The sequence below is a fragment of the Aquila chrysaetos genome, chromosome 7, assembly GCF_900496995.4.
Source record: "Aquila chrysaetos chrysaetos chromosome 7, bAquChr1.4, whole genome shotgun sequence".
Taxonomy (NCBI): domain Eukaryota; kingdom Metazoa; phylum Chordata; class Aves; order Accipitriformes; family Accipitridae; genus Aquila; species Aquila chrysaetos.
In genome coordinates, this window is record NC_044010.1 from 28,446,425 (window position 1) to 28,468,831 (window position 22,407).

Below are 22,407 nucleotides of genomic sequence, written 5' to 3' on the forward strand. Positions count from 1 at the left end.
CTTCGAATGGTGACACTTCCTTTTAGCTAGCTTAGTCCTGGATCAATCCAACATAACTTATTTGGGAGAAAATCCAAGCAATGAATTAGTGAATCCTTGGAGATAACAAACTTCCTTTTATTTTGTGGCATCGTATGCATATGCTTTGCCTTTTCTTCTCATTTGTTTTCATTCTCCTGTTGCTGCAATGCATGCTGGCTCAAGTTTGGGAACTGGAGACAAAGCAGGGAGTAGACATCCATGTTGGTGTACAGCTGCCTTCTTTTTTGGAACTACTCCACAGAGAGGGCTCGTGTAACTCCACCATTACTTGCACACTAAGAACATGCATGAGGGGGCCGCTCCATGAGTCCTGCCATTAAGCTGACCAGTGGGGAGGGATTTCTAAATACTCTGAAGTCCTATTGCAATAGTTCTCTATGTTTATTATATAAAAGAAGCTAAAATGCCCAACATAGCTATATAATACATCACTTGCATGGAGGCAGTGAAAATAATTTTGAAGGTAAAAATCTCAGTAAGGTAGGTACTTCATGGGGAGAAAAAGGGTTTTAATCAGTGAGCACTTCATTAACACAGAACACCAGGCAATGCCATCCTGTTGCTGAGCTTGGAAACAAAACTGTAGTAATACTGGCCTCACAATTTTGGATTGGACCTGTGTCTCTGCTGTTACTTTTCCTTCCCCTCCTTTTTTCATAATTTCAGGCTTGTGTACTGTATGTGCTTTTGAGCGCTTACACTGTCTACACTGTGTTTCTGCAATTTGTTTGCAAAGTATCTTGTAGGCTGAAGCTACTGTGGTGGAAATTATTAATGATCACAATGTGTGCAATGCCTAATTAGTACTGGAACTCGAGCCTTATCTTCTTCTCACACACAGCCAAAAATCTCAAAGTGACTTGTATCATGGTGGTGGTGTATTTTAATAAAACTTTCAAATTCAGTCTATAAGAGAATTCCTGCTTTATAAGTGGCTGTTCATCTCATTGTTATCATTATTCTTGATTCATTCAATTTTTTGACATTCTTGTACATTTGTATTTGTTCACTATACAGGGGCTTCAAAGAAAGCACATTAAACTGTTTGCTCAAGTGGTCTGTTACAATGTTTTCTTATAATAAGAGAGCATGAAATCATCCAACTATCTGCTGGAAAATGTACTAATTGTTTTCTGAGTGAGTAAAAGGTCACAGCCAACAGGGCAAGGGAAAGAAAAGCAAGCTCCACATAACTGCATTGGAATTATGCCTAGGGAGGGAAAATAATATTTATAAATACAGTCTATAAAAATAATTGTAAAGCTTTTCTAAAAGCTTTATCATGTTGTCAAACAGAAAATTTAAGAATTATTTTGTGTCAAGACCAGAAAGGCCTGCTCATAGAAGCAGAATTTTGGTACTAGCAAAGAATATGAACAGTTTATTTTCAAATTCATAAAGCAAACGTTTATCATCATGCAGGAAATACACTAGACTTAAGAAAACATGCCACTGACCTCTATGGTAGAATAAAACTAAGAGAGAAGGGGAAATAACTCACCAATTTTTTAATTACTATTATACCAAGACTTTTAAGAGAGTCTGAATCCCAAATGTGCATTCTAAGAAAGGAAAACATTTTCTTTCATTGAACAGCCTTGGGGGGGTGGCTGGCTTTTTCTCCCCTCCACCCCTCCCCGAGAGGTTTTTTTTTCCTTTTTTCTTGCATGTACGTGTAAAAATAAAGTCATTTGTAAGAAGTTCACTTAATTCCTCATTCTCAGCTCACATTTATTACAGATTTTGTTTGGCTTCCAATTTGCCAGAAGGGAAGGGAAGAGTGTGCTCCAGCCAGGGAATGCTGCTGTCCACTGAAAAATGTGTTTGGATGGAGGAGCTCTTTTTCATGGATGGATTGTAGCTTTTGGCAGCAGAGGTGGCAGGAAGCAGTTGCCATAACTACTATACTATTAAAAAAAAAAAGGCTTTAAGTAAAGAGACACTTTTGAAATTATGCTTTTATTAACAATCCTGGTAGAATCAATCAGTTCAATATGATGGGTGACAGGATACTGAATGTGGTCTCTTGGGTGTATGCTAAGGATATACTTTTAGGACTATATTCAGGCATTGGCTTGTAAGGCACACAGGGGAGGAAAATATGTAGACAGCCAGAGAACTGAACATAATCTGCCTTGCGTGGGATTTCAGGGCTTGGCTAGAATCACACTATGGTGTTAAATAGCAGACTAAAAAAAAAATAATATATGGTTTTCAAAAACTTTAAGGATGGGATTTACAAATTCACTGAAATGATTTAGAAACATGAGTTACCTTTTAAGTCAACACTAAGGACTCTGCCTTAAGTGTAGACATAATTTAATATTTATCTATATTCAAGTGACAGATACTACTCAGATAGAAAGCCCAGATATAGTTGGTTAACACTGAATATTACTGGAGTAGACCCAGGGATGGTTTATACTGGGTCAAGCCCAGCAAAAGGTTTTTCATCCTCAACATTACACCACACATTATTGTCACTGGCAAATTGCTTTGGCACTTTTTCTGTGTGCTGTTGGAATCAGAAAACATTTCACACTGCTAAAATAACCTCTGTCTATTGCCATATGGATACCAACATAGTTTTTGTGGTCCTCTAGCTACTTTCCTGCAGTGCTTTGAGATATGTCCCAAATGACCAAGCTATTTATTTACTCACGGGACATTTACTGAACTAGTCAGGTGAATTGGACTCATACCCCTGCTTAAACAGTGGCTCCCAGGCAGGCTTTATCCCTTCATTCTCACAAATTTCTGGGGTCAGCACCTATGAGACTATCCCTCAACGAGCCTTTGCAACCCACGTTCATGGTGCACCTTCAGCCAGGACCCTTACTCTGGTCCCACGGAAAGGAGACGTGCTCCCATGTTCCCGTTCCATTCAGCTAGCGGCTTTCTCTTGTGCAATGACACCAAGAGCCCTTGGGGTATTCCTTAATCAAGATTAAGTCTAAATCCCTTGTCTGTGAGGTGCTTTTCCTATGGTACATTTTACTGGTCTGAGCACGTATATCGAAGAAACTTTCTAGTCTACCTACTAACCCTTTGCTTTAAAAGCAAGTGTTACATTAGGAAGTACATTAGGAATGACTGATTTACTCCCACCCCTTTGTGAGTTGTAATGTATATTATAGCTACAATTGCTTCCATGCAAGAGTAGTAACTTCCTGGCATATCTAATTAAATAAATCAACTAAGACTTTATTTCAAGCTTTAAAAAGGCTTAAAATGTTAAACCCATCTGCGCTGCAGTCTTCAGGTTTTTTAGTAATAATATCCACATTCTCATAAATAATTGGACTATGAAGTCTTCAGCTACTACTTCTAATGGAAATCCATATTTATCCTTATAGAATAAAAAATTTTTGTTCCTTACATTTATCTGATTAATTTAATCTTGTATGAAATTATCTTAAACTGTCCAAGCTCCCTTCTTAGTTACTTCTTGTCCTTCGCTGTACCTAACTAGAGTTAGGTAGGAAGAGTAAAGCATTTTTCCTCTATCGCTACTCCATTCTCTTATTTTAGCTGTTCTGCTTTGTATTTGTGGTGGGTTTACCCCAATATATGGATTGCTATGAGATCTAAATTAACTCCCCGAGTTTTCCAGAGTTTTTGGATGCTGCTTGGTTATGGCTTACATCCAGATTCAAGATAGAAGACATACTGTTCATAGATACTCCTCCTTCCTGGAGCTTTTCCCCTTCTTTTTTCTTTTGTAAAATGAAAAGTAACTACGTCTCCTAATTTTTTTTGCCAATGTCTTTTTTTTTTTGTTCTTAATCTACTAGGTCTTTAACATCCTCTTTTACATATTTCTAGAAACTTGACTAGCTCTGAAAACAAACCAGGTGATGATTTAAATAAACATTACGAATGCAGCCAAAGAGAATGGCTCCTGGTGCAGAAGGTGCAGGCTCTGGGGAACAGGAGCCCAAGACTGGAGCCATACTGGAAAGGCCTTCAGCAGGCTGAGGCAGGCAGAGACCTTTTGGAGGCAAAGTTGTTCCACAGTAACCTCCCAACTTGTCTTAGGTTCTGGCTCTGTCTCTGCCTTGCCTTAAGAAACTATCTTGGGGAAAAAAATAGCTAAAAATACACAATGAACTCATCCCAAAATAATAATTATTTTGATGGAGAGGGAAACAAAACATCCTTTGCTTCTTTCTCCTCTCCTCTGGAGGAAAAGTTCTTCGTATATAGTACTTCAGTTCACCGTTTCATTTTAACCTGATGAAGGGCTAGCATTTTGGTGGTGATTTCCTGCATACATGAAGAGGCTGAGGTTTACACAGAGAAATCCTGCAACTTTCCTTCTCTCTTTGAAGTGAAGCTGAAGAGCATTACAGTGTGCCTGTATGGCCAAGAGTCTGACTGTGTATTTTGGCATTTGAATACCAGACTGGTTGGTAATTTCCCCTTAAATCCTTTCATAGCTCAAATTCCTGTCAAAAGAACCTATATCTCTGTAGCCGCTGGTTTACCATACGGAGTCTGCCTCCGCTATCTGTGGCGACTCTGCCATTGGGTTTACCCCTCAGAAGCAATGCCATTTCACGTGCTTTTCTTCAGTTGTGGGCAGCATATATTTAAAATGAAATATTGGCTGAAACCCCTCTGGATGGCTGTCAGATCTTAGCATGCCACATAAATATCAGTGTGAAAACATTCCTCCCAGACCACACAGCATGCAACACTGTTTTTTCTGGACAAAACCAGCCCTAGTACAGCGAGGCCTTCAGCGAAGGACCACTTCCAGTGGGCAGGGCCCTGTCTTAAATTGACCACTTTAAAGTGCTCTCAAAGTTTCCAGTATCATTTTCGTTACCCTTTAGTTACAGACCACCTTTACTAGGTAACCAAGCTTGTTTGCCAACCTGTTGGGTAGCTGCCATCTAAGCAATTGCCTAGGTGGCCTCCTGCCAGCTTTCAACTATTTCAAGATGCGAGTTACCTGATGCTCTCAGGCACTACGGGACCATAGCAATGTTCACTGCGCTGGTGCCTTCCTGCTTACCAAGCAGATGTTTCTCTGTGGTACCTTTACGGCTTTATGGCTGCACGGGATTGGTTTCCAATGGGCCTCTCTGCTGGATTGCCAGTGGAGTGCAATTTGCATTTTTTTTTTTTTTGTAAGGATGTGCACTAACCCATGCGTACAGCCCTTCTGTGGCTACCAGCACGGCTAGAGCAGAATTTACATCTGCAAACCTCACCAGGGTGTATGGCCTTTGATCATTACAGCAGATGATAAGCAAAATTATCAACACCCAGCTCCCATCAGCAGAGGGCCTGGGCACAACACCTGCTACCGCAGCAGCTTAAAAGGAGTAAGTGCCTCCAGAGCAAAAAGATTGAAAATTCATTTTCACTGTGCTGTCTCAAAATAACACCACAAATGTGTAAGGGGGATAAAAGGTGACTAGCAGAGCTGGCGCTATAAAAAGAATTAATTTATGATGTGAACCTGTGTGAAGCACTCAGATGAGCTAGAGATAGGCACGTCCTTGCACATACACAGGATCTGAAGTTCAGCTGGCTCGAGACAGTCCAAGAGTTGATGCCAGCAGGGCTCCCTTGCGGCGCTGCCGGGCTCATGCCCCTGCCCTCCTCTTCTGGCAGCTGCAAGGGCGGGGGACCATTCCTTTAGTGCCCATCTGGCCGCAGTCACGACTTACTGGGAAGCATTGCTGCTAACATGAGTCTGTTTAGCAGAACTCAGGCTTATGCAGTCAGAGATGTGCTGGAGGGTTTGGCAGATTCGGGTCCTTTAGATAAAGTCTTACTGAGACAGAAGAATAGATGGAAGAAGTAAAATAAGGACACACCAGGGAACGAAATTACAGGTAGGCAAAAATACATGCTTATGAGCTTCCTGTGGCAAAATGCATTAAAGCTGATAAAGATTACAGAATGCAACACTTCTTAACCCTTCTGCCTTCTGAGGCACCCCTCTCCCCCATACCTATAAGCACATGCATTCCCCAGAATTTCATCCAACTATCCTGTCTTACTGTATTTGTTTAGCAACACTTGGAGCAGTGAGGCTATGGTGACAATGGCCACAATGGCAGTTTTAATAAGCTCATCCTTAGGTTGCACATGATTGCTACAACAAAAAAGCTTTCTTGAGCAACTGCTCAAAAAAATGTCTGTGCGCTTTCACTTAGACATACTTTTCCCAGAATAATCAAGGGAAAGCAGAGATTGCCACCCTGGTCCTCCAAGCATGGAAAATAATAATTTTTCCTTGGCTTTTGTTAAATTAGTTTTCCCACGCATTTACTGTTCAATCCTATCCTTGGGTCAGCTTAGAATGTTGAGTGGTCTAAGTATGATGAATTTATTACTTTAAACCTTGCAGAGCAGAGCATAAGGAGAGTGAGGTAATGGTGTAAGCAATGTGGAAAGACTTGAACATTTTCTAGTTTAATTATTCGATATATTTTGAGGTTTCCAAAACTTATGTTTTTTTAAAAAGGATCAGTTTGGCTAGAGGACTGAAATTGGATCAAATCCATCTTGCATCCCCACCTAAAAAATGAGAATTGGGTCTACAAGTTCAGAGTCTTGGGGATAGAAGTCTCCCTCCTCATACATAATTACATATAGTTTCTGAAGAGGTGAAATGTCACATTATGAAGAGATGGAAAATACATTAAGAGAGAATGAGTTCATCTTCCTGATACAGAACAGTCCCTGCACAGTAATGGGATTATGACAGCGTTGGACATTTGAGAACATCTATACTGCTGTCTCTGCTCTATTTGATTTGTATACGAATGGATTTCCGTTCCCAGTAATGGCTTTCTCTGAGCTACTGCAAATTCTAAAAAGGGAAATAAAAATGGAATTTGGGGAAGATAGGACCTGCCATAATCACTCGGTGACATTGCAGCTTGCTATGCAGACAAAAATACAGAGGAGGTACTGGGTGGTAACACTTGTGGAGTTCTCTAAGAGACAAAAAATATCTAACAGTAGAGGACAAAGTTGTGGCATAGTTTGCATATCTGCCATTTCTACCTGCAGGTGGGCAGGAGACAAGGAATTGGTGGAAATTTTGCTCCGCCCCAGCATCCTGGCTAAGGAAAGATGCAGAGAGGGATGAAAACCTGTTAGTCAATTTTTACTGAAGAGTGTAGCAGATGACTCATCTCCCTAAACCCCTTAGGCAGGGTAAATGGTAAAACTGCCTTCTAGCACAGGTTTTTCACTGCACCCTTCACTGATGTTGACCACTGCATTCTTTCTGATGGGCAGTGACCCGTCTTATAACCATCTAGTGTAAATGTATTAGCAACACTCTGAAACATCTTTATATACATACAGACTAGGCAATAGTAATATTACAAATATGTAATATTGCACATATATAGACATATACTGTACCACATATACTGTACCAAGCACTAGCAGGACAGCTCTCTTGTAATGTGGTTCAAGCTGATTTATATGCAGTGTAACAGATTACTAGACACATTTTTCTGAAGACCTTGGGCCTCTCTATAGGTACTGGCAGCTCTGTAAAGATTTGCTGCCGTTCTTTGAACAACCTAGGAAGAAAAGTTATTCCTAGGCATATAAAGTTTCTGTAAGTAAGAATCAATTTAATTTACAATTTGTAAAACAAAATCTCCACATCAAAAAAAGGCAAAATTCAAATTTCATAAAAATGCCAGCGATCAAAAGATTAGACATGCACATGGGGTAAGATTTAGACAGGATGAGTTTGCTTTCACTTTTGGAAAGAAAGCATCATTTTCAGGAACAAGAAAAACTCCAACTTAGTGTTGTGGAATCAGAAAGGATAAGCAAGAAATCAGCATGAAAACTGAATCATAATGCATAATAATACCGTTCTGTTTGTTAGAAAAGTATATCTTGGTAGTAACTCATCTTAAGAGCCACACTTCAGTTGGAGTGTGTATACAACTGTCGCACCAGCCCAATCCCTAGTTACTGCTCTTATCGTTCCTTTGACACATAAGCTGTACCACCACTTCTGCACACATTGTACACTGCCATTACCCATTCTGGCAGGTTTTTACTACTTTTAGATTGGTTTCTATGGCTAATTATGAATCTCATTCTGAATATCTTAATCCACTAATTCTGCAAGATGTTGCTTTTGGACAGAACCCATGGACTTCACAGGGGCTTTGGGAAGGCTCAGGAGATCACTGGTACATACCATCTTTCTGAACTGCAGCAAACAGGAACTTTGTCTAAGGCTCTGGAGAGGCACTGAATGCTGCTTTCTGCACTTTCCTGTTATATTTCATGACTCACAAAAACACTTTGACAGAACTCCACCCCACCACAACTGAAGTGCAGTGTTTACATATAGGAAGAATATTGATGCCTTAATGTAGGGATCAGCTCAATCTCTTTTGCTCATCTGTCTCTAGTAGGGCACAAATGGCAAACAGTAGCCCACAAATATACCATAAAGAACAAATATTTTGGACCTATGATACAGTTTATATTTATTACTTTTACTGAAATCACAGAATCAAATGTTTTAAGATTACAACTGGTAAATTATACATATGTAATGGTTTACAAAACAAAATATTGGCCTTCAATGTGTCATAGTACAGTGTAGACCTTGTACAATTCAGTTCAAATGAATTTATATTTCGTATAACATTATGATGTAAACTGGCTGACATAGTAGTGCTCTAAAAATGTTAACTCTATTCAATTAGACACATAGTAGGATGAAAAAAATTTTGTGACACATCCTGGTTTTTCAAAGGGTATTGGTATTTCAGCCGAGTTATCTGTAATGCACAAAGCGACACTTTCCAGAATATGCTGACACCAACAGAGGACATAAAGTGGCACAATGAAATAAACTAAGCAAAACCAAACACTGCACTTTCCTGTTAGTCTTCCCTACAATGGCTCTCATTTTATTTTATCTGTTAGGCAGATGACCTGACAATAAAAATTAAATGGATTTACTGCTATACAGGAGTATTACACTGTCTCCAACTTATTTGAATTCATTATATTATTTCCTGTATCTGATGGGGTTTTAACAATGCATATAGGCTTGACTGTCAATGAGTATGTTTCATATGATAAACTATCTGAAAATTTCACAGTTCATATGATAAATTGTATAAACCAGTTCCTATAAATTAAAAGACAAATTTTGCTGTCACTTAAAGTGGTATAAGTCTGAAGCAGCTCCTGCAAAGCCAAATGATGTAATGAAGTTACTCTGAATTTACATAGGTATAACTAAAATCAGTGTAACTATTTCACCCTGTGAGTGGGAGTAATGGAGACCCAAATACTCATTTGTGTATATATGTACAAGTATGTGTTCATATATACATAAGTATACACATGCACACACAAAAAATATGCATTTGCATTTAGCCACAGTGAAGTTATACATGTGTCCATGTATGTGTTTCAACATGGACTATGCAAGGCTGATGTACATGGAAATGATTTTAGTGTCCTTACAGTGACCGTGAGCCTCTACAGACAACTTCCAGGGCAAACGACATTGTGAGTTTTGTTTTTGACCTGCAGCTCTGCAGTGTGCAGAGCAGCAGGACAGTATCAAGATGTTTGGTACAGTGTGTCTGGAGAGAAGTTCTTACACCACTCACTTGGAAGACTAAGAATATGTTTGGGCATTTCAAATTTTGTACGCTATCACTGAAAACTTGCACTTGTAATAGAACCTTCTAAACCCCAAAGCTACATTTTGTAGTGCCAGCTGAGGTCCTGACAATTTCTCTTACATTAAGAGTCATTACCAGTACACATGATAAACCAGAAATATCTGCATTTGCAACGTTATTCGAAACAAGAATGTTGAACTAGCTTTACTATACAAGCTAGTAGCAGTGTACCCACAGTAAAAAAACCCTCTTGAAAAAGAAACACTCACCTGAACACCTTGCTGAAACCCCATAATTATTAATGCTTCATCCTTACAAATCCTGTATAAAGCCTGCCCTAAAGATTGTCAAAGTCAAGGCTTATAGCAATTTCCTGGCATTTTGGAGTGGGTCTTAAGTGAGCAAACATCACCCACTGGCCATCACAATTTCATCTAAAGCCTTGTGGCTGGCTCTGGGTCTTCAGGAGTGCCTGGATGGCAGCAAGCACTGAGCAGAGAGGCTGAGCTGGAATTTAACTTCTGTGAATGTGGGCCCTGATAGGCAACATAACTTTCAACAGTTGGAAATAGATTATTTGTGGTCTGTAGTACTGCCCTTATGGTGAAGTGTACAGAAGTAATCTGTATTGTTAAATAAACTGACTGTAGAAAAGTTGTAGGTTTGTCTATATTGCGTTTTTTTCCTTACACTGGGCCCAATACAAGTTGCCTTGAATTCAGCAGTAGTTGGACTGGATGAAAAGCAGAAGCAAACAGGTATTGTTATTTTCAAGGAAACACTGGGAACGCATGCTTTGCTGTCTTTTCTGTGTCTAATTTTGCCTGATGTGGTGCAAAGAGCTAAAATACAATGAAGTAAAATATTGCAAAGCCTTCCAAATTGGGCTTTTGACTTTTTATAGCCATATATACATATTTATATATGTATATAAATGGTGGAAAGACTGAAAAAGTAGCTTTTTTAATGTTTCAGTCTTCATAAACTAAATCATACATTGTTTCAGCTATGTTTTAAAGAGGCACACAAGAGTTTCTTTGTAGCGATTTCACCTAAACACAAGAAACTGCATGACAGAAGACTCACTTGCCACCCTGACAACTCAGAGAAACTTCATTTGCATAGAGAGGACTCCCATTTACTAGAAGCCTGAACTTGCTCCCATTGAAGCAAAGGGTAAGACTCCTACCAGCTTTGGTGGTAAATCATTGAGGCATGCAGCATGAACTGCATGCACCTGTGCAAAGCGAGTCTGTTGTCTGAATTCTTTAGGAGCTGGTATGGGTTTTTTTTGGTCCAGAGACCTTTATGACTTGCTAGTTGAGAGATTTTTAGAAGTAAAGCATAACAAGGAGCTTTGAGCATGAGGTGTCACAAAATTAAAAATCAACAACTTCTCTAAGAAAAAGATAGTAGCAGAAAAAGAATATACATCTATACAGTGTGCACACATGTATACACATATACTCCTGTTTCATGCAGAAAGCTTTCTAAATAAAAACATACAAAAAATAACCAGTGCCATACATTATGTAAACTCACAAGGCGTATTTTCAACATAAATTTGAAGCATAAATTAAGAGAGCGAGAAAGAGAGAGACAGAGACGATAGCAAAACATTTTAAATATAGAATTTGCACAATTGGTATTTTTGTTAAATAAGAATAAATAAATTCATTACATCCGTTCACATACCAGTTGTAAAAACAATAAATTATTTTATTTTTTCAGTGCTGTGTTGCTTTTTTTTTTTTTTTACCATTGTGATTAATCCACAAGATTATTCCCTCTCCCTCTTGTGATAAAACTGTTTCCACAGGAGGGCAGCTAAATTTAATTTCTTGTACACAGTCAAACCAATGATGACAGGCTTTTTCCTAGTGAGACTGTCTTATTTGAGAAGCAGATGCTCTAAAAACCACTAACGCTTAGGGGTGCAACTCCACCTAATGGCACTGGAGATGTGTCCCAAAAAGTCATCAGTGAATTTAACACTGAGGATTGCTGATTTCTGTCGAAAGAGCAATACTCCAGGTTTCTATCCCCTAGATGCATTTTATGAATCCTGTTTGCCAACGATTGGTGGTAATGTAAACAATGACATAACAGTGTGAGAGACAAGGAATTTAGTTGAGAACAGAAGTTGAAATGATGCAGTCACATACCTTGCACCAACTTTTCATTCAGCAGCTACATGAAATAGCTACGACTGACAAAAGCAAGGTTTGCAATTGGAGTCTGATTACAAAAAGCAGCTAAAAAGCAAGTGTTAACTAGAGCAGGCTGACCTAGTTTATCTTACACCTTCAGGGTTGCTTCCTTGGTCTGTCCCCTTTGCTCTCTCACCATATAAAGGCAACTGCTTTTTTCACATGTTAATTTGCTCCATTACTGCGCTAGTGAAAAGGGAAAAATCACTATAGTGGTTTGTTCTCATATTTATTTACTTTTTATAAATAAACTTTTTCTATGAAAAAGATACTCTTGATCTAAGGAAGCTTTAAATTTATACCCGCGTATGTATTGCTCTTCTGGAGCCTGAATAGCATCCAAAAGCCTTACTCATCCTGCTGAATATATAATAAATTATTACTACGATGCAAACACAAATACTCACACATTCTGTCTCTATCATGACAAAACACAGGAAAAACAAATGCCACTTAATACAGCAACTGTATGCTGAGACAAATGTTAAGTCTCCTTATTTTTCCTCTCATGATGTGTTCTATGTTATGAACTTTTTTGAGAGGTTCTAGAACACCTGCAATACATATATAAGTATAAAAATTAAGACACTTCAAAGTGATCTTATGTTAATAGGCAGAGAAGGCATAAATTGTAACTTTCCAGAATTCTGCAAATATTCAGAGCCTTGATCTCAGTTCTTAGAGTGGGATCACAGATTAAGTGGGGAATTTTCCTCAAGATCCGCAGTTTTGCATAGGACTACTCCTAATAAGAAGGCCACACCATTTTTGAAAGCTGAAGATGACTAGTAACATTCATTGGTAATACATTTTGACAGAGGAGGAGGCCCTGCCCCTCTTACTGTTTATTTAGAACAGGGTACAAAAACAGGTACTTCTCCAGGTTTCACACTTGTAGATGTAGCAATTCTATGCTGTTTTGAAATCATCACATGCTTTCTAAGAGTACACACAAACATGCCACAGTTGCAAAAACATGTTTGTGTCAGCCTGGAGTGAGACCTGCCCTTCTTGCAACACATGCCAACAAGTTTTCTCTACTGATTTCATCATCATTGGGATTTTCAGAAGACCCTGGGGTATTTCAGTGCTTGAATACCACTGACTTATAACTGTAAGGCTTGTCTGAAAATCCTCCTGCAGTCTCATACTCTCCTGTGTGGATGAACGAGGGAATAAAAGACAGCTGGGATTCTATTTTCATCAGTGTATTTTAACCATTTCTTTTGGTACCTGTTTTCCTAGGGCTTAATTCAAAGTTTGCTGATATGAAAGGAAGCAATTTTAACAGGGTTGCTATTAGGCCTCCACCTGTTACCTGCATAACGTGAAATGCCCATCCTCGGTCACAGAACTTCTACCAGACAACAACGGGATTCAGAAGTTGCTGCCAATGAAAACTATTACCAGCTACTGCCTGTACTGTGGAAACAGTCTTATTGATATTGGGCAAGTCCTCCACATCCTGATGTGGTTTGACTTCCTAGTGACCCCTCTTCCTCCCAAATGTGGTAGATATACAAAACATGAATGCCTTCTGTAGCTTTAAAAAAATCCCAAAACACACACAAAACAACCAAAAAAGACAAATAGTTACAAACTTTTGCTGGTAAGATGAATACCAGAGTTAGGCATGACGGACAAAACAGTGATAAAATATTAACTGCTTGCTGTGTTTTTTTGACCTTTATAGCCTCTTCAAAAGATGTAGGTACATTACACATTGTTAGATTCAAGGTGGAAGCTATAGAGAAAATAACAGAGAAAGCAGTTGTACACAGCCTCAGAATATCTGAGTTAGAAGACACTTGATTATCTTACCTGTAATTTTTGGTTCTCTAACTAGTTTCTACAAAATACAGTATGCCTTTATTTTATGGAAGGAAGAAGCTAGCAGCTATTGTTCATCAAAAACAAGGACCCCAAGCTGTGACACAGCTGGAAATTGTGGAAGGTTTACAAGCAAAGTGTACACAAATTCCTCCTAGCAGCCAAATCCTCCTTCTGTGTGTGTCTGACATACACATGTTGAGGAGTTGCCGATGGTGCTGGTATTTGAGCAATGTACATGTGGGGATCCTTGGTCTGCAAGCTGCTGCAATGCTCCTTCTGAGAAGTCTTGGTGGAAACACAGTATTTGTCATAGAATAATGATCTGCTGTCAGGAAATTCCTAGCATGAAAATGTGTTTCCTTTTGTCAAAACCAAAAGGTATTACTTTTTAAAACCAGCAGCAAGCTCTTCATTTTCCAGTAAAACATCTGCGGCCCTTTCTGAAGAATGGACCAAGTCCACAAGGGCTGCAGATATACTTTGGTCGATCACTTTGCTTACGTAGTTTGTCTTTTGATTTTTTAACAGAACCGAGTGATATAAAGTGACATATCAAATGAAAGATATTTACAAAACAGTATAAAATAAGCTACTGTGGTATCATGGATACACGTGACGTTTTCTAAGGACATACTGTATTAGAGGTAGGTGAAAAAGGGGAGATGATTCTGTAACCTTCAAATATCCCAGGATCCTCCATTCACTAGTTTTTCTTCTTTTGCATTATTTTATTTTATATTTTTGCAGACACAGAGGGCTGATAACAACTTTAATGCTTAGTTTTTTGACATATTAAGATCACCCTACTATTATTTAAAGCAGTGCACATCTTCATTTGGTCCAAATAGGCAGATTCTGCCCATAATTTGAGACTGTATGTAAGTACATTGAAGCCTTTGCTTCTCTCTGTCTGGGGAGACCTAATACCAGTATGTCAACAATGGCTTATTCGACCTCTTTTAAAGAAGATCACAACCACAGGTTAACACTTTTTCAACAAGCACTGTTTAAATGCTGATGGTCTCTGAGAGAGAAGACATCCCTTAGCTAATTTTCCATGCCCGTCTTTGCACTGGACAGTCCTGGTGTGCCATCCTGTGTCACACGTTCGAGAACAAGAAAGCCACGGCCCCGTAACCCAGCGGGGTTGCATGAGCTGTGGAGTTACTTTGCTGCTGCTGCTGCTGCCACTGCTGGTGACAGAGTTAGTCATTTGCCCTTGCTTCTTTGGCACGAAGAAACTATAGCGGACATCCACTGGTTGAGTTGGATCAGTCGCAAGTATCTGCACAATAAGAACCTCTTTTGTGGCAGAGTGTCCCATTGCGTGCAAGAAATCATCTTTGTGACTCCAGCCGCTGTAGTTCATGACAGTCCCATTGATGTCAATGATTGTTTCTGAAGTGGAGATCATATATTTTCCATTGACAAGGTACTCACCGTTTTTCTTTTTCAGGGCCAGGTAGGCAGTGAACCTGCTCTGGTCCTTAGTCTTGAACTGCCGAACTTTGATGTGGGTTGCCCCTTCTGGGATTTTCACTACATCTGTGTAGCCTTTGCTGAATGAAGGGAAAAAAAAAAGAGTACTCAGTAGCTAGCGTGAAATAAGCCTCAAGTCTTAGCAACGCCTAATGAAGTCACTGGCATGACACATCTTGCTCCGTTTTAGTTCAGGCCCTGAATCCATCTGGCTTAAGGCTCATCTAAGATTAATTTAACCAGGTTCCACTGTTTGTCTGTTGTATTGTTCTTTATGTTCTTGAAGAAATTTCTACTGCACTTATTTCAAATTGCTTAATCTTTAGCTTTAGTAATGACTTTCACGTGAGTCAGATACAAGAGGAATGAAAAATAACAGATAGATTATATTTTTCAGCAAAGGGTGGGAGATATGAAATATGATGCATGCTTTGCCTGCCAAGGAAAAGATAATGAGATACGCATTGGTTACAGCTGTTTCTTGCTGTCTTTGCTATAATGATGATTAAGGAAAGCATGAGCGGAGTAACAGCTGGGCAGAGGTACCTTGGGAACATTTAAAAATAATCTTAATCACCGAGAAAAAATTTGTTTACTTTGAAATTCACAAAGCCAAAGATAAATTGTCAAGTGTCTAATACGAGGTGCACCCAAATGTTTTAATTTGTACCATCACAGAGTTCTCTCTGTTGCTACTTATGAAGTATCTGAATTCAGATTTAGAAAAAGATATTTAACTCTTCTACTGAAAGTGACAAGCATTCAAAACCTGCAAGTGTGCTGAAACTTATCACTATCTCAAGAATGTTATTTATTTTAACTTTACTGATATATAGAAAAAATCTAAAGACTATACATAGCTATAAGCTACCAGGTGGACTTTGGAGACATGTATTTTCATTTCTAAACCTGTGACAAAACCATTCTGCAAGTATCTCATATCTGAAAAGTTTAGTGCTGAAACTTCTAGAAAAAAAAGAATGAGAAAATATACTAAAAATATATAAAAGTGAAGGGGTCTCCTTTGGGATTGCTTAAAGAACAGACTGCTAATTTTGAGAATTTTTGGCTGCACAAGTAGAGACTGCACAGACTACAGATTAAACGCTTGTGCTATTCCCCTGCTATTTCCAGCAGTTATGGGACAACAACTAAAACTCTATTGATTTAGCACCTCCATAAAGCTGAAGGAATATGGTGCGAAAAACAGGCTGTGGGGGACTCTGCTCTACAGCACTGCACAAATATTTTTACGTAACAGTTGCCAAAGTAACTCTGTTAAAACATGTTATTAAAGTTACAAAATCACTTGTTCAAAAACTAAAAGCAATGCTGGAGAATTCAAGTCTTCCTGCACAAAGAGCTGTAACACTCCATGTGCACAAAGAAGCACATGCAGCCTTAATTCTCCTCTTTCCCAATTTCTGACAATTTGGCTTTACAGCCTTTTAAAAAAAGTTCTTAAGAAGCAAGTTTTCCAGAAGATCATGTTTTGACTGCTTTAAAAGAAAAAAGTACAAACAAATGTTGTTATGGCAATTGTCTGCAATGGGAAATACTAGTTTCCCCTTGTACATGTAATAGTTCCCCTGTACATTCAATGTACAGATTGCTACAGTTTGGCTTACAATGGACAGCAACGCAGGAGCTGCTATTTTTCAGTGAAGGAAAGATAATGTTACTACAGCCACTGCCCCTTCATATGTAAAAACAGTTTACAGACAATTTAGATTTCACCATTTCAATGAGGGGTTTATATTAAAGTCAACTACTTGCATAAGGGAATTGTCTTAAACAATACGTCCAGTAAAAAATAAATCCTCGTCAACCCAAAATTCAATCAAAATCAAGTTAGAACATACTTGTTACTGACAGGTTGACTATTACTTTCTAAATGTGGCAACTTTTTGAATGCATTGAGGCTGAATTAATATTTTACTCTCTGACCAGTCTCACTTCAGTTAAAGGCATGATTTGAGGAGTAAGATGGTAACCTCACAGGAATAATTATAATAGAATCTCTCAATTTCCAAATATATCTATGCTACAAATCTGGCCTCGCTGAAATTCATGGAGTCCCTTTAACATTTTTGCTGGAGCCTGGATTACAGCACAAGGTTCATTACTGAATCACAGGAACTATATCTCACACTGTTGTCTTCATTTAGACATCCCAGACATTTCAATATTTACAAATTGGAAAAGATTTGGTTTATAAAATTTCTAATTTGGATGGAAAGTCATTCTTTTTGACAGAGGTGTTTTGGCATCCTTAGGTGAGTAATCATTGGTTTACCAGGAAGAACATAAGTTATGTTTATTTTTAGAATAAATTCACTCTCAAAGCCATTTTTGACTGCTATTAATCAGTATGTCAAAATGTATAGAAATAAAAGGTCATTCCAGGAGTCAGATTTCAACTTCTGGTAGCTTTCAATATGCTATGTAAGAATTTGGAAGATATAAAACAAAATCAGGTATGAACTTTTTAAAAGATGGTACACTAATGCAGTCACAGATACTGAGTAGAAACTGTCAACTGAAAGCGTAGATCACTACAGCAGTCCTTTGGGACCTTGGAATATATATAAATGATAATTAAAAATCCTTGTTTTTCTATGAATCTTAAGACTTGAAGAGGGAGGCAAATGAGTTCAGACAGAAAGCAGACTTACTTGACATTGGTATCTCAGTACAAAGCTTACTGCTGCCCTCAGTGTGGTCAGGGAAAACCACAGGGGCAGTTCCTTTTATTTTACTTGTATTAAGTTTTATTATAGTTAAAAGCTGAACTCTGACAGAAAAATGTCTTATGGATAACTGCTATAAATATTTTGACTTAAAAAAAAAATCCATCTGGAGATCGATATTATGCCAATGGACATGAAGGGATATAGCAAATGCCATGCTTAAGTCTATGTTTACTTCTAACATCTCATCTAGTCATGTAAGCTCCACAAATATTCAGCAGTGTGAAAAGGTATTTTTAGGGTACAATCCCTCTCAGCTATTAAGGAAGACTGTTACAGCTGTGCTCTAATGCTGTCTGCTTCTCTCCACTAACTACACAAGGAATCCGTGTCACTAAATCAGGTGGGATGTCCTCATTGTCATTTGAAGTTAGATGAGATGAAACACATTCTCAGCATGTAACTTGCTAACACAGCATCATCTGGGAAATGCAGTTTCAGAGATAGCCAGATTATTCTGATCCCAACAACTTTCTGATTCACTCCTCTCTTCCCTTTCCTCTCTCCTCTAGAAACCACAAGCCATCTGACACAGCAAGATTAGCAAGTAGCACAAGATGGTATGCCTTATTCTAGGCAGACTTCCTATTAATGGGGTGTTCACCTGTATCACTGGCACTTTGTGTCAGAAATGAACTGGGTACAGTGTTTTGCCAGTTGATTATTTGCCAGTTTAGGGTTAACGTTAAAAGGCCAGCTGTAAACATCTGGAAAGTGCAATAAAGCACAAGCAATGTACTTTTTTGCTCAGTCTTCGTATGAAAGTAAATTGCATTTAGAGACGGAAAGAAAGCAAGCACATAGCAGAGTTACCATTTGCACAACAAGATACACTTACTAATACTCAAGATCAATACCTCTTTTTGGTAAAGGTTCCCATGACTTTTGTGCAGCTGGAATTGTCTCCTCCACACACCCCACATTTGTCATACTGGAGCTTTGAACCAATGATGCCATCGCAACCAGTTCGGATGCACTTTCCCCGGACACAGACTGAATTACTGTACGGTCGACATTCAGTACCATCAGTTACCTAGGCAATCAAATGACCGTTAGTTAAAACTACCAGGGAAAAGATGTGCTTTTGTGAATCTGACTGGCAAAACCCAGTTACTTATTTATGTCACCTACTCAGAACAGAGTGCCTACCCTGACAGACCAGACTGAGTTACTCTAATATTTCCAGCACAAAAGCAGATGAAATTTAGCAAAGGGCTGAAAGCAATGACAGATAACTCCACCATAAGACACTAAAATGCCCCTGGCTTTAATGATGATCTCACAACTTATTAATAGTATCAGTAATAGTACTTGTAGATATCCTTCCATTTGAGCTATCTACATCTAAATGTTACCTTCATAACATTTAGAGGCAGAAAACTGCAAGTATAAGCGTGGAAGACATTTCAGTTCAAACTGCATCTGATATAACAAACTGACTAGAAGTCACATCTATACTAATTGTCTAATTATTCTGTATTAATTGGCTCCATAAGAGTTACTCTGGACTCCCTTAACATAATTCAGGGTAAAACTTATTCTGTTACTCATAGTACTCTTTCTCCTCCAGAAAACCCCACAACTACAGACAACTCTCCAGGCAGAAACCCCTTTATTCACTACTGAAAACAAGCTAGTGCAGAGTGCACTAAGAGGCCCATATTTTTAATGTATCCATATACTGAGATGTGGAACAACTTACCACGTTTTAGAGGCCAGTTCTGGTCCTAATGTTTAACCAGTGGATCAAACCATTAAATGTAATCACACAGTTAAATCTTTGAATCAAATGATTTACTTCTTTTCCCTTGTTGTAGGGAAAGATTTCTAAGATACAGGGCACTTCTAAACTGGAGCATGAAATCATGACTGGAGATGCCATTACCTTCTGTGAAAATACCACGTAATAGCCAGTTCCTTTGGCTCGGCAGGTGAGCTTGCAAACATCTCCAGGAAGTACTCCAGCATACTTGGGGACCCATTCAACAAATGTCTTGACACCCTTTGCATCAGACTGATAGCCATTCCTTGCTTCACACTGCTCTTGTCGAAAAGATTTAGCTGTAGAATTATTCACATCATTAGTGACTATTTCAGACCATGCTGCAAATATCATTATGCACATCTATTATTCCAATTTCTTTTTTACATAATTTTTAAGTTATGTCACTTCACCTCTTTACTTAGAACTGGCCTTCAAATCCTTCAACTGTTTTAGCTTGGAAATCTTCCCATGACATAATAAGCATTAAAGGACTAAAGTTTGCATTACAGTTCATTTTCCAGGACTGAAATTTCTTTTCATTCAAGTGTCCTTTCTGTATGGCATCAGGGTGGGGATGGGGGAAGAATTACAGTATTGTATTAATGATGAATGTCTTGCCTTTGTAAATACATTTTGGAGAAACCTTTGTTGTTTCCTTTCATAGTTGATGTTCAATATTTACTATCTATGAACACAGAGGCTGGAGCATGAAGGCACTTTGGCACGAAGGCACTTACCGTTTGCTGGGCAGGGTGCGACATTGCAGGAGCGGTAGATGGCCCTCTTGCCGGTGCAGTACCGGCCGTTGTTTCTAGGAGCTGGGTTATTGCAGTGACGATAAGCAAACTGCACTCCTCCACCACAGGTGCGGGAGCACTGTCCCCAAGGACCCCAGGACCCCCAGTTACCATGGCTTGAAGCCTGAAATATATGGAACAGTGTGAGGTGAGGACATCATCCAACTGTAAATAAAGGTGCTACGTCTCAAAGACACTGCTAATGTTCTCCTCAATTGAAGGCAATTCCTTGGTCCTTTCAATCAGGGATAACGGGTCTTAGGAGCCTTCTTTCTCCCAACAGAGTTAACTTCTGTTTTTTATCTGCACATTACTGTCATCTCATTTGGCACTGCACATGCAAAGGCAATACTAGGCCTTGCTCTGCACAGCCACCTTCAGCCTGTTTCATGGAAGACACCCATGCACCAGAAATAGCACCCACAGTCTCATGTGCTGGTCTCTTATTTTTTGCTATTCCTACCAATAGAGCCCCTTAAACCAGCTCCAGGGGATCAGGCTCCCAGAATTTGTTCATAAGGCTAATCTATGGTTAATTAAATGCAATTATTGTGATGTGTAGGTATTGCTCTGAATTACTGGCAAGAGATGGAGTTGTCAGATATAGATTGCAACTCCGCTAAATTGGCTACCTAGAAGAAGTATTGCAACAGCATGTAGAAGTGTATAATTCCATAAAAAAAGGGCATTATAAGGACTGCAGCTTGATTTGAATGACTCTCATAGTTTGCAAATACCTTCACAAAGCTCTACAAATCCATATCTCTTCTGTGGGTATAACAGAAGGGGCAGTGCTACTGTCTACCCAGTAAATTTAGAAGTATCTGAACTGTGCAGCTGACAGTTCTCATGAGCCTGGGGACTCTTCAGATGTATAAAGTTGACAAAGGGGACTCTGTCACTGGAGGTACAAACTTTTCTGCTCCAGAAATTATATTCTGGATGAACTTCATCCACCTTTCTCTTTGCTAGAGTTAGGGCCCTGGGGCATTTCAGAAGAGGGCTCTAAATTAAATTCACAGATTTAATTTAGCTCACAGTCCATTGCCAAGAAGTCAGGAAGCTAAGAATAGGTCCTTGACAATCTTTCCGTATGTCCTGAGACCTGACTTATTGAAGGGGCAAATCCTCTACTCTGAAGGGATGTTCCCAGTTTTCCAGGAATGAAGGCTTTCATACTTCTAGAAGAAAACATGCTTCCTGAAACTCAGCAGTATTTTTCCTATATCCCTCACCAATAACACTCCAATTACATCTTAAAAATAAGGCAGCTTTCAATCTGACTTCCATAAAGTCCCTTTCACTCCCACAAAAATCAGCGCCTTTGAGGGTCATGCCTTCTAAAATTCCCTAGGGTCACAGCTGGTAACTTACTGAGTAGTATTTCTTCTTGGTTTTGTCAACGCATTTTCCCTGGAGGCAGATCCTCCCTTTCCCACATGGTGTTCCCTCCACAGCAGGCAGCTTCTTAGTCAGACAAACCATCTGACCTTGGCGCACAACTGCACACCAGAGGCGAGAGCACACATCCATACCGGGACACACTGTGTATTCAGGTCCAAACGCCAGTTTGCACTGACGAATGGCATCGTAGGTTTGTCCCGGAAGCTCCTCGGGGCCCAGGATCTGCTTTCTCGGCTGGTCCAGCAAACAGTTACCTAAAAGAGCAAACCAACCTATTATTACTCATTTCCTAGTTTTCCGTGCAGTGCTGCAAATCTGTCATTCAAGTTAGGAAGACCGATAATGACAGCGAACCTCAAAGGATGCTGATGTGAACGGAAAGGCTGTCTGAGGCATCATAGGGTTTTGGACAAGGTCATACTATCGCAACTGTGTTCTCACCCCACAACACACCAGGTGTTCAGCTGCCTATTTCCA

General features: G+C 39.2%; 1 protein-coding gene across 1 annotated transcript in view; it reads right to left on the minus strand.

Moving 5' to 3' along the window:
• Positions 1-8,508: 8,508 nt before the first annotated feature.
• The window catches only part of ADAMTS5 (ADAM metallopeptidase with thrombospondin type 1 motif 5), a 47,381-nt gene continuing 33,482 nt past the window's right edge, over positions 8,509-22,407 (minus strand). Inside the window, exons 4-8 of the mRNA XM_030019835.1 lie at positions 21,901-22,184; positions 20,467-20,650; positions 19,850-20,025; positions 18,822-18,997; positions 8,509-15,294 (exon numbers count right to left, since the gene is read on the minus strand). Coding sequence (XP_029875695.1) covers positions 14,718-15,294; positions 18,822-18,997; positions 19,850-20,025; positions 20,467-20,650; positions 21,901-22,184 — 1,397 coding nt within the window. The 3' untranslated portion in view covers positions 8,509-14,717. The remainder of the gene's footprint in view (positions 15,295-18,821; positions 18,998-19,849; positions 20,026-20,466; positions 20,651-21,900; positions 22,185-22,407) is intronic.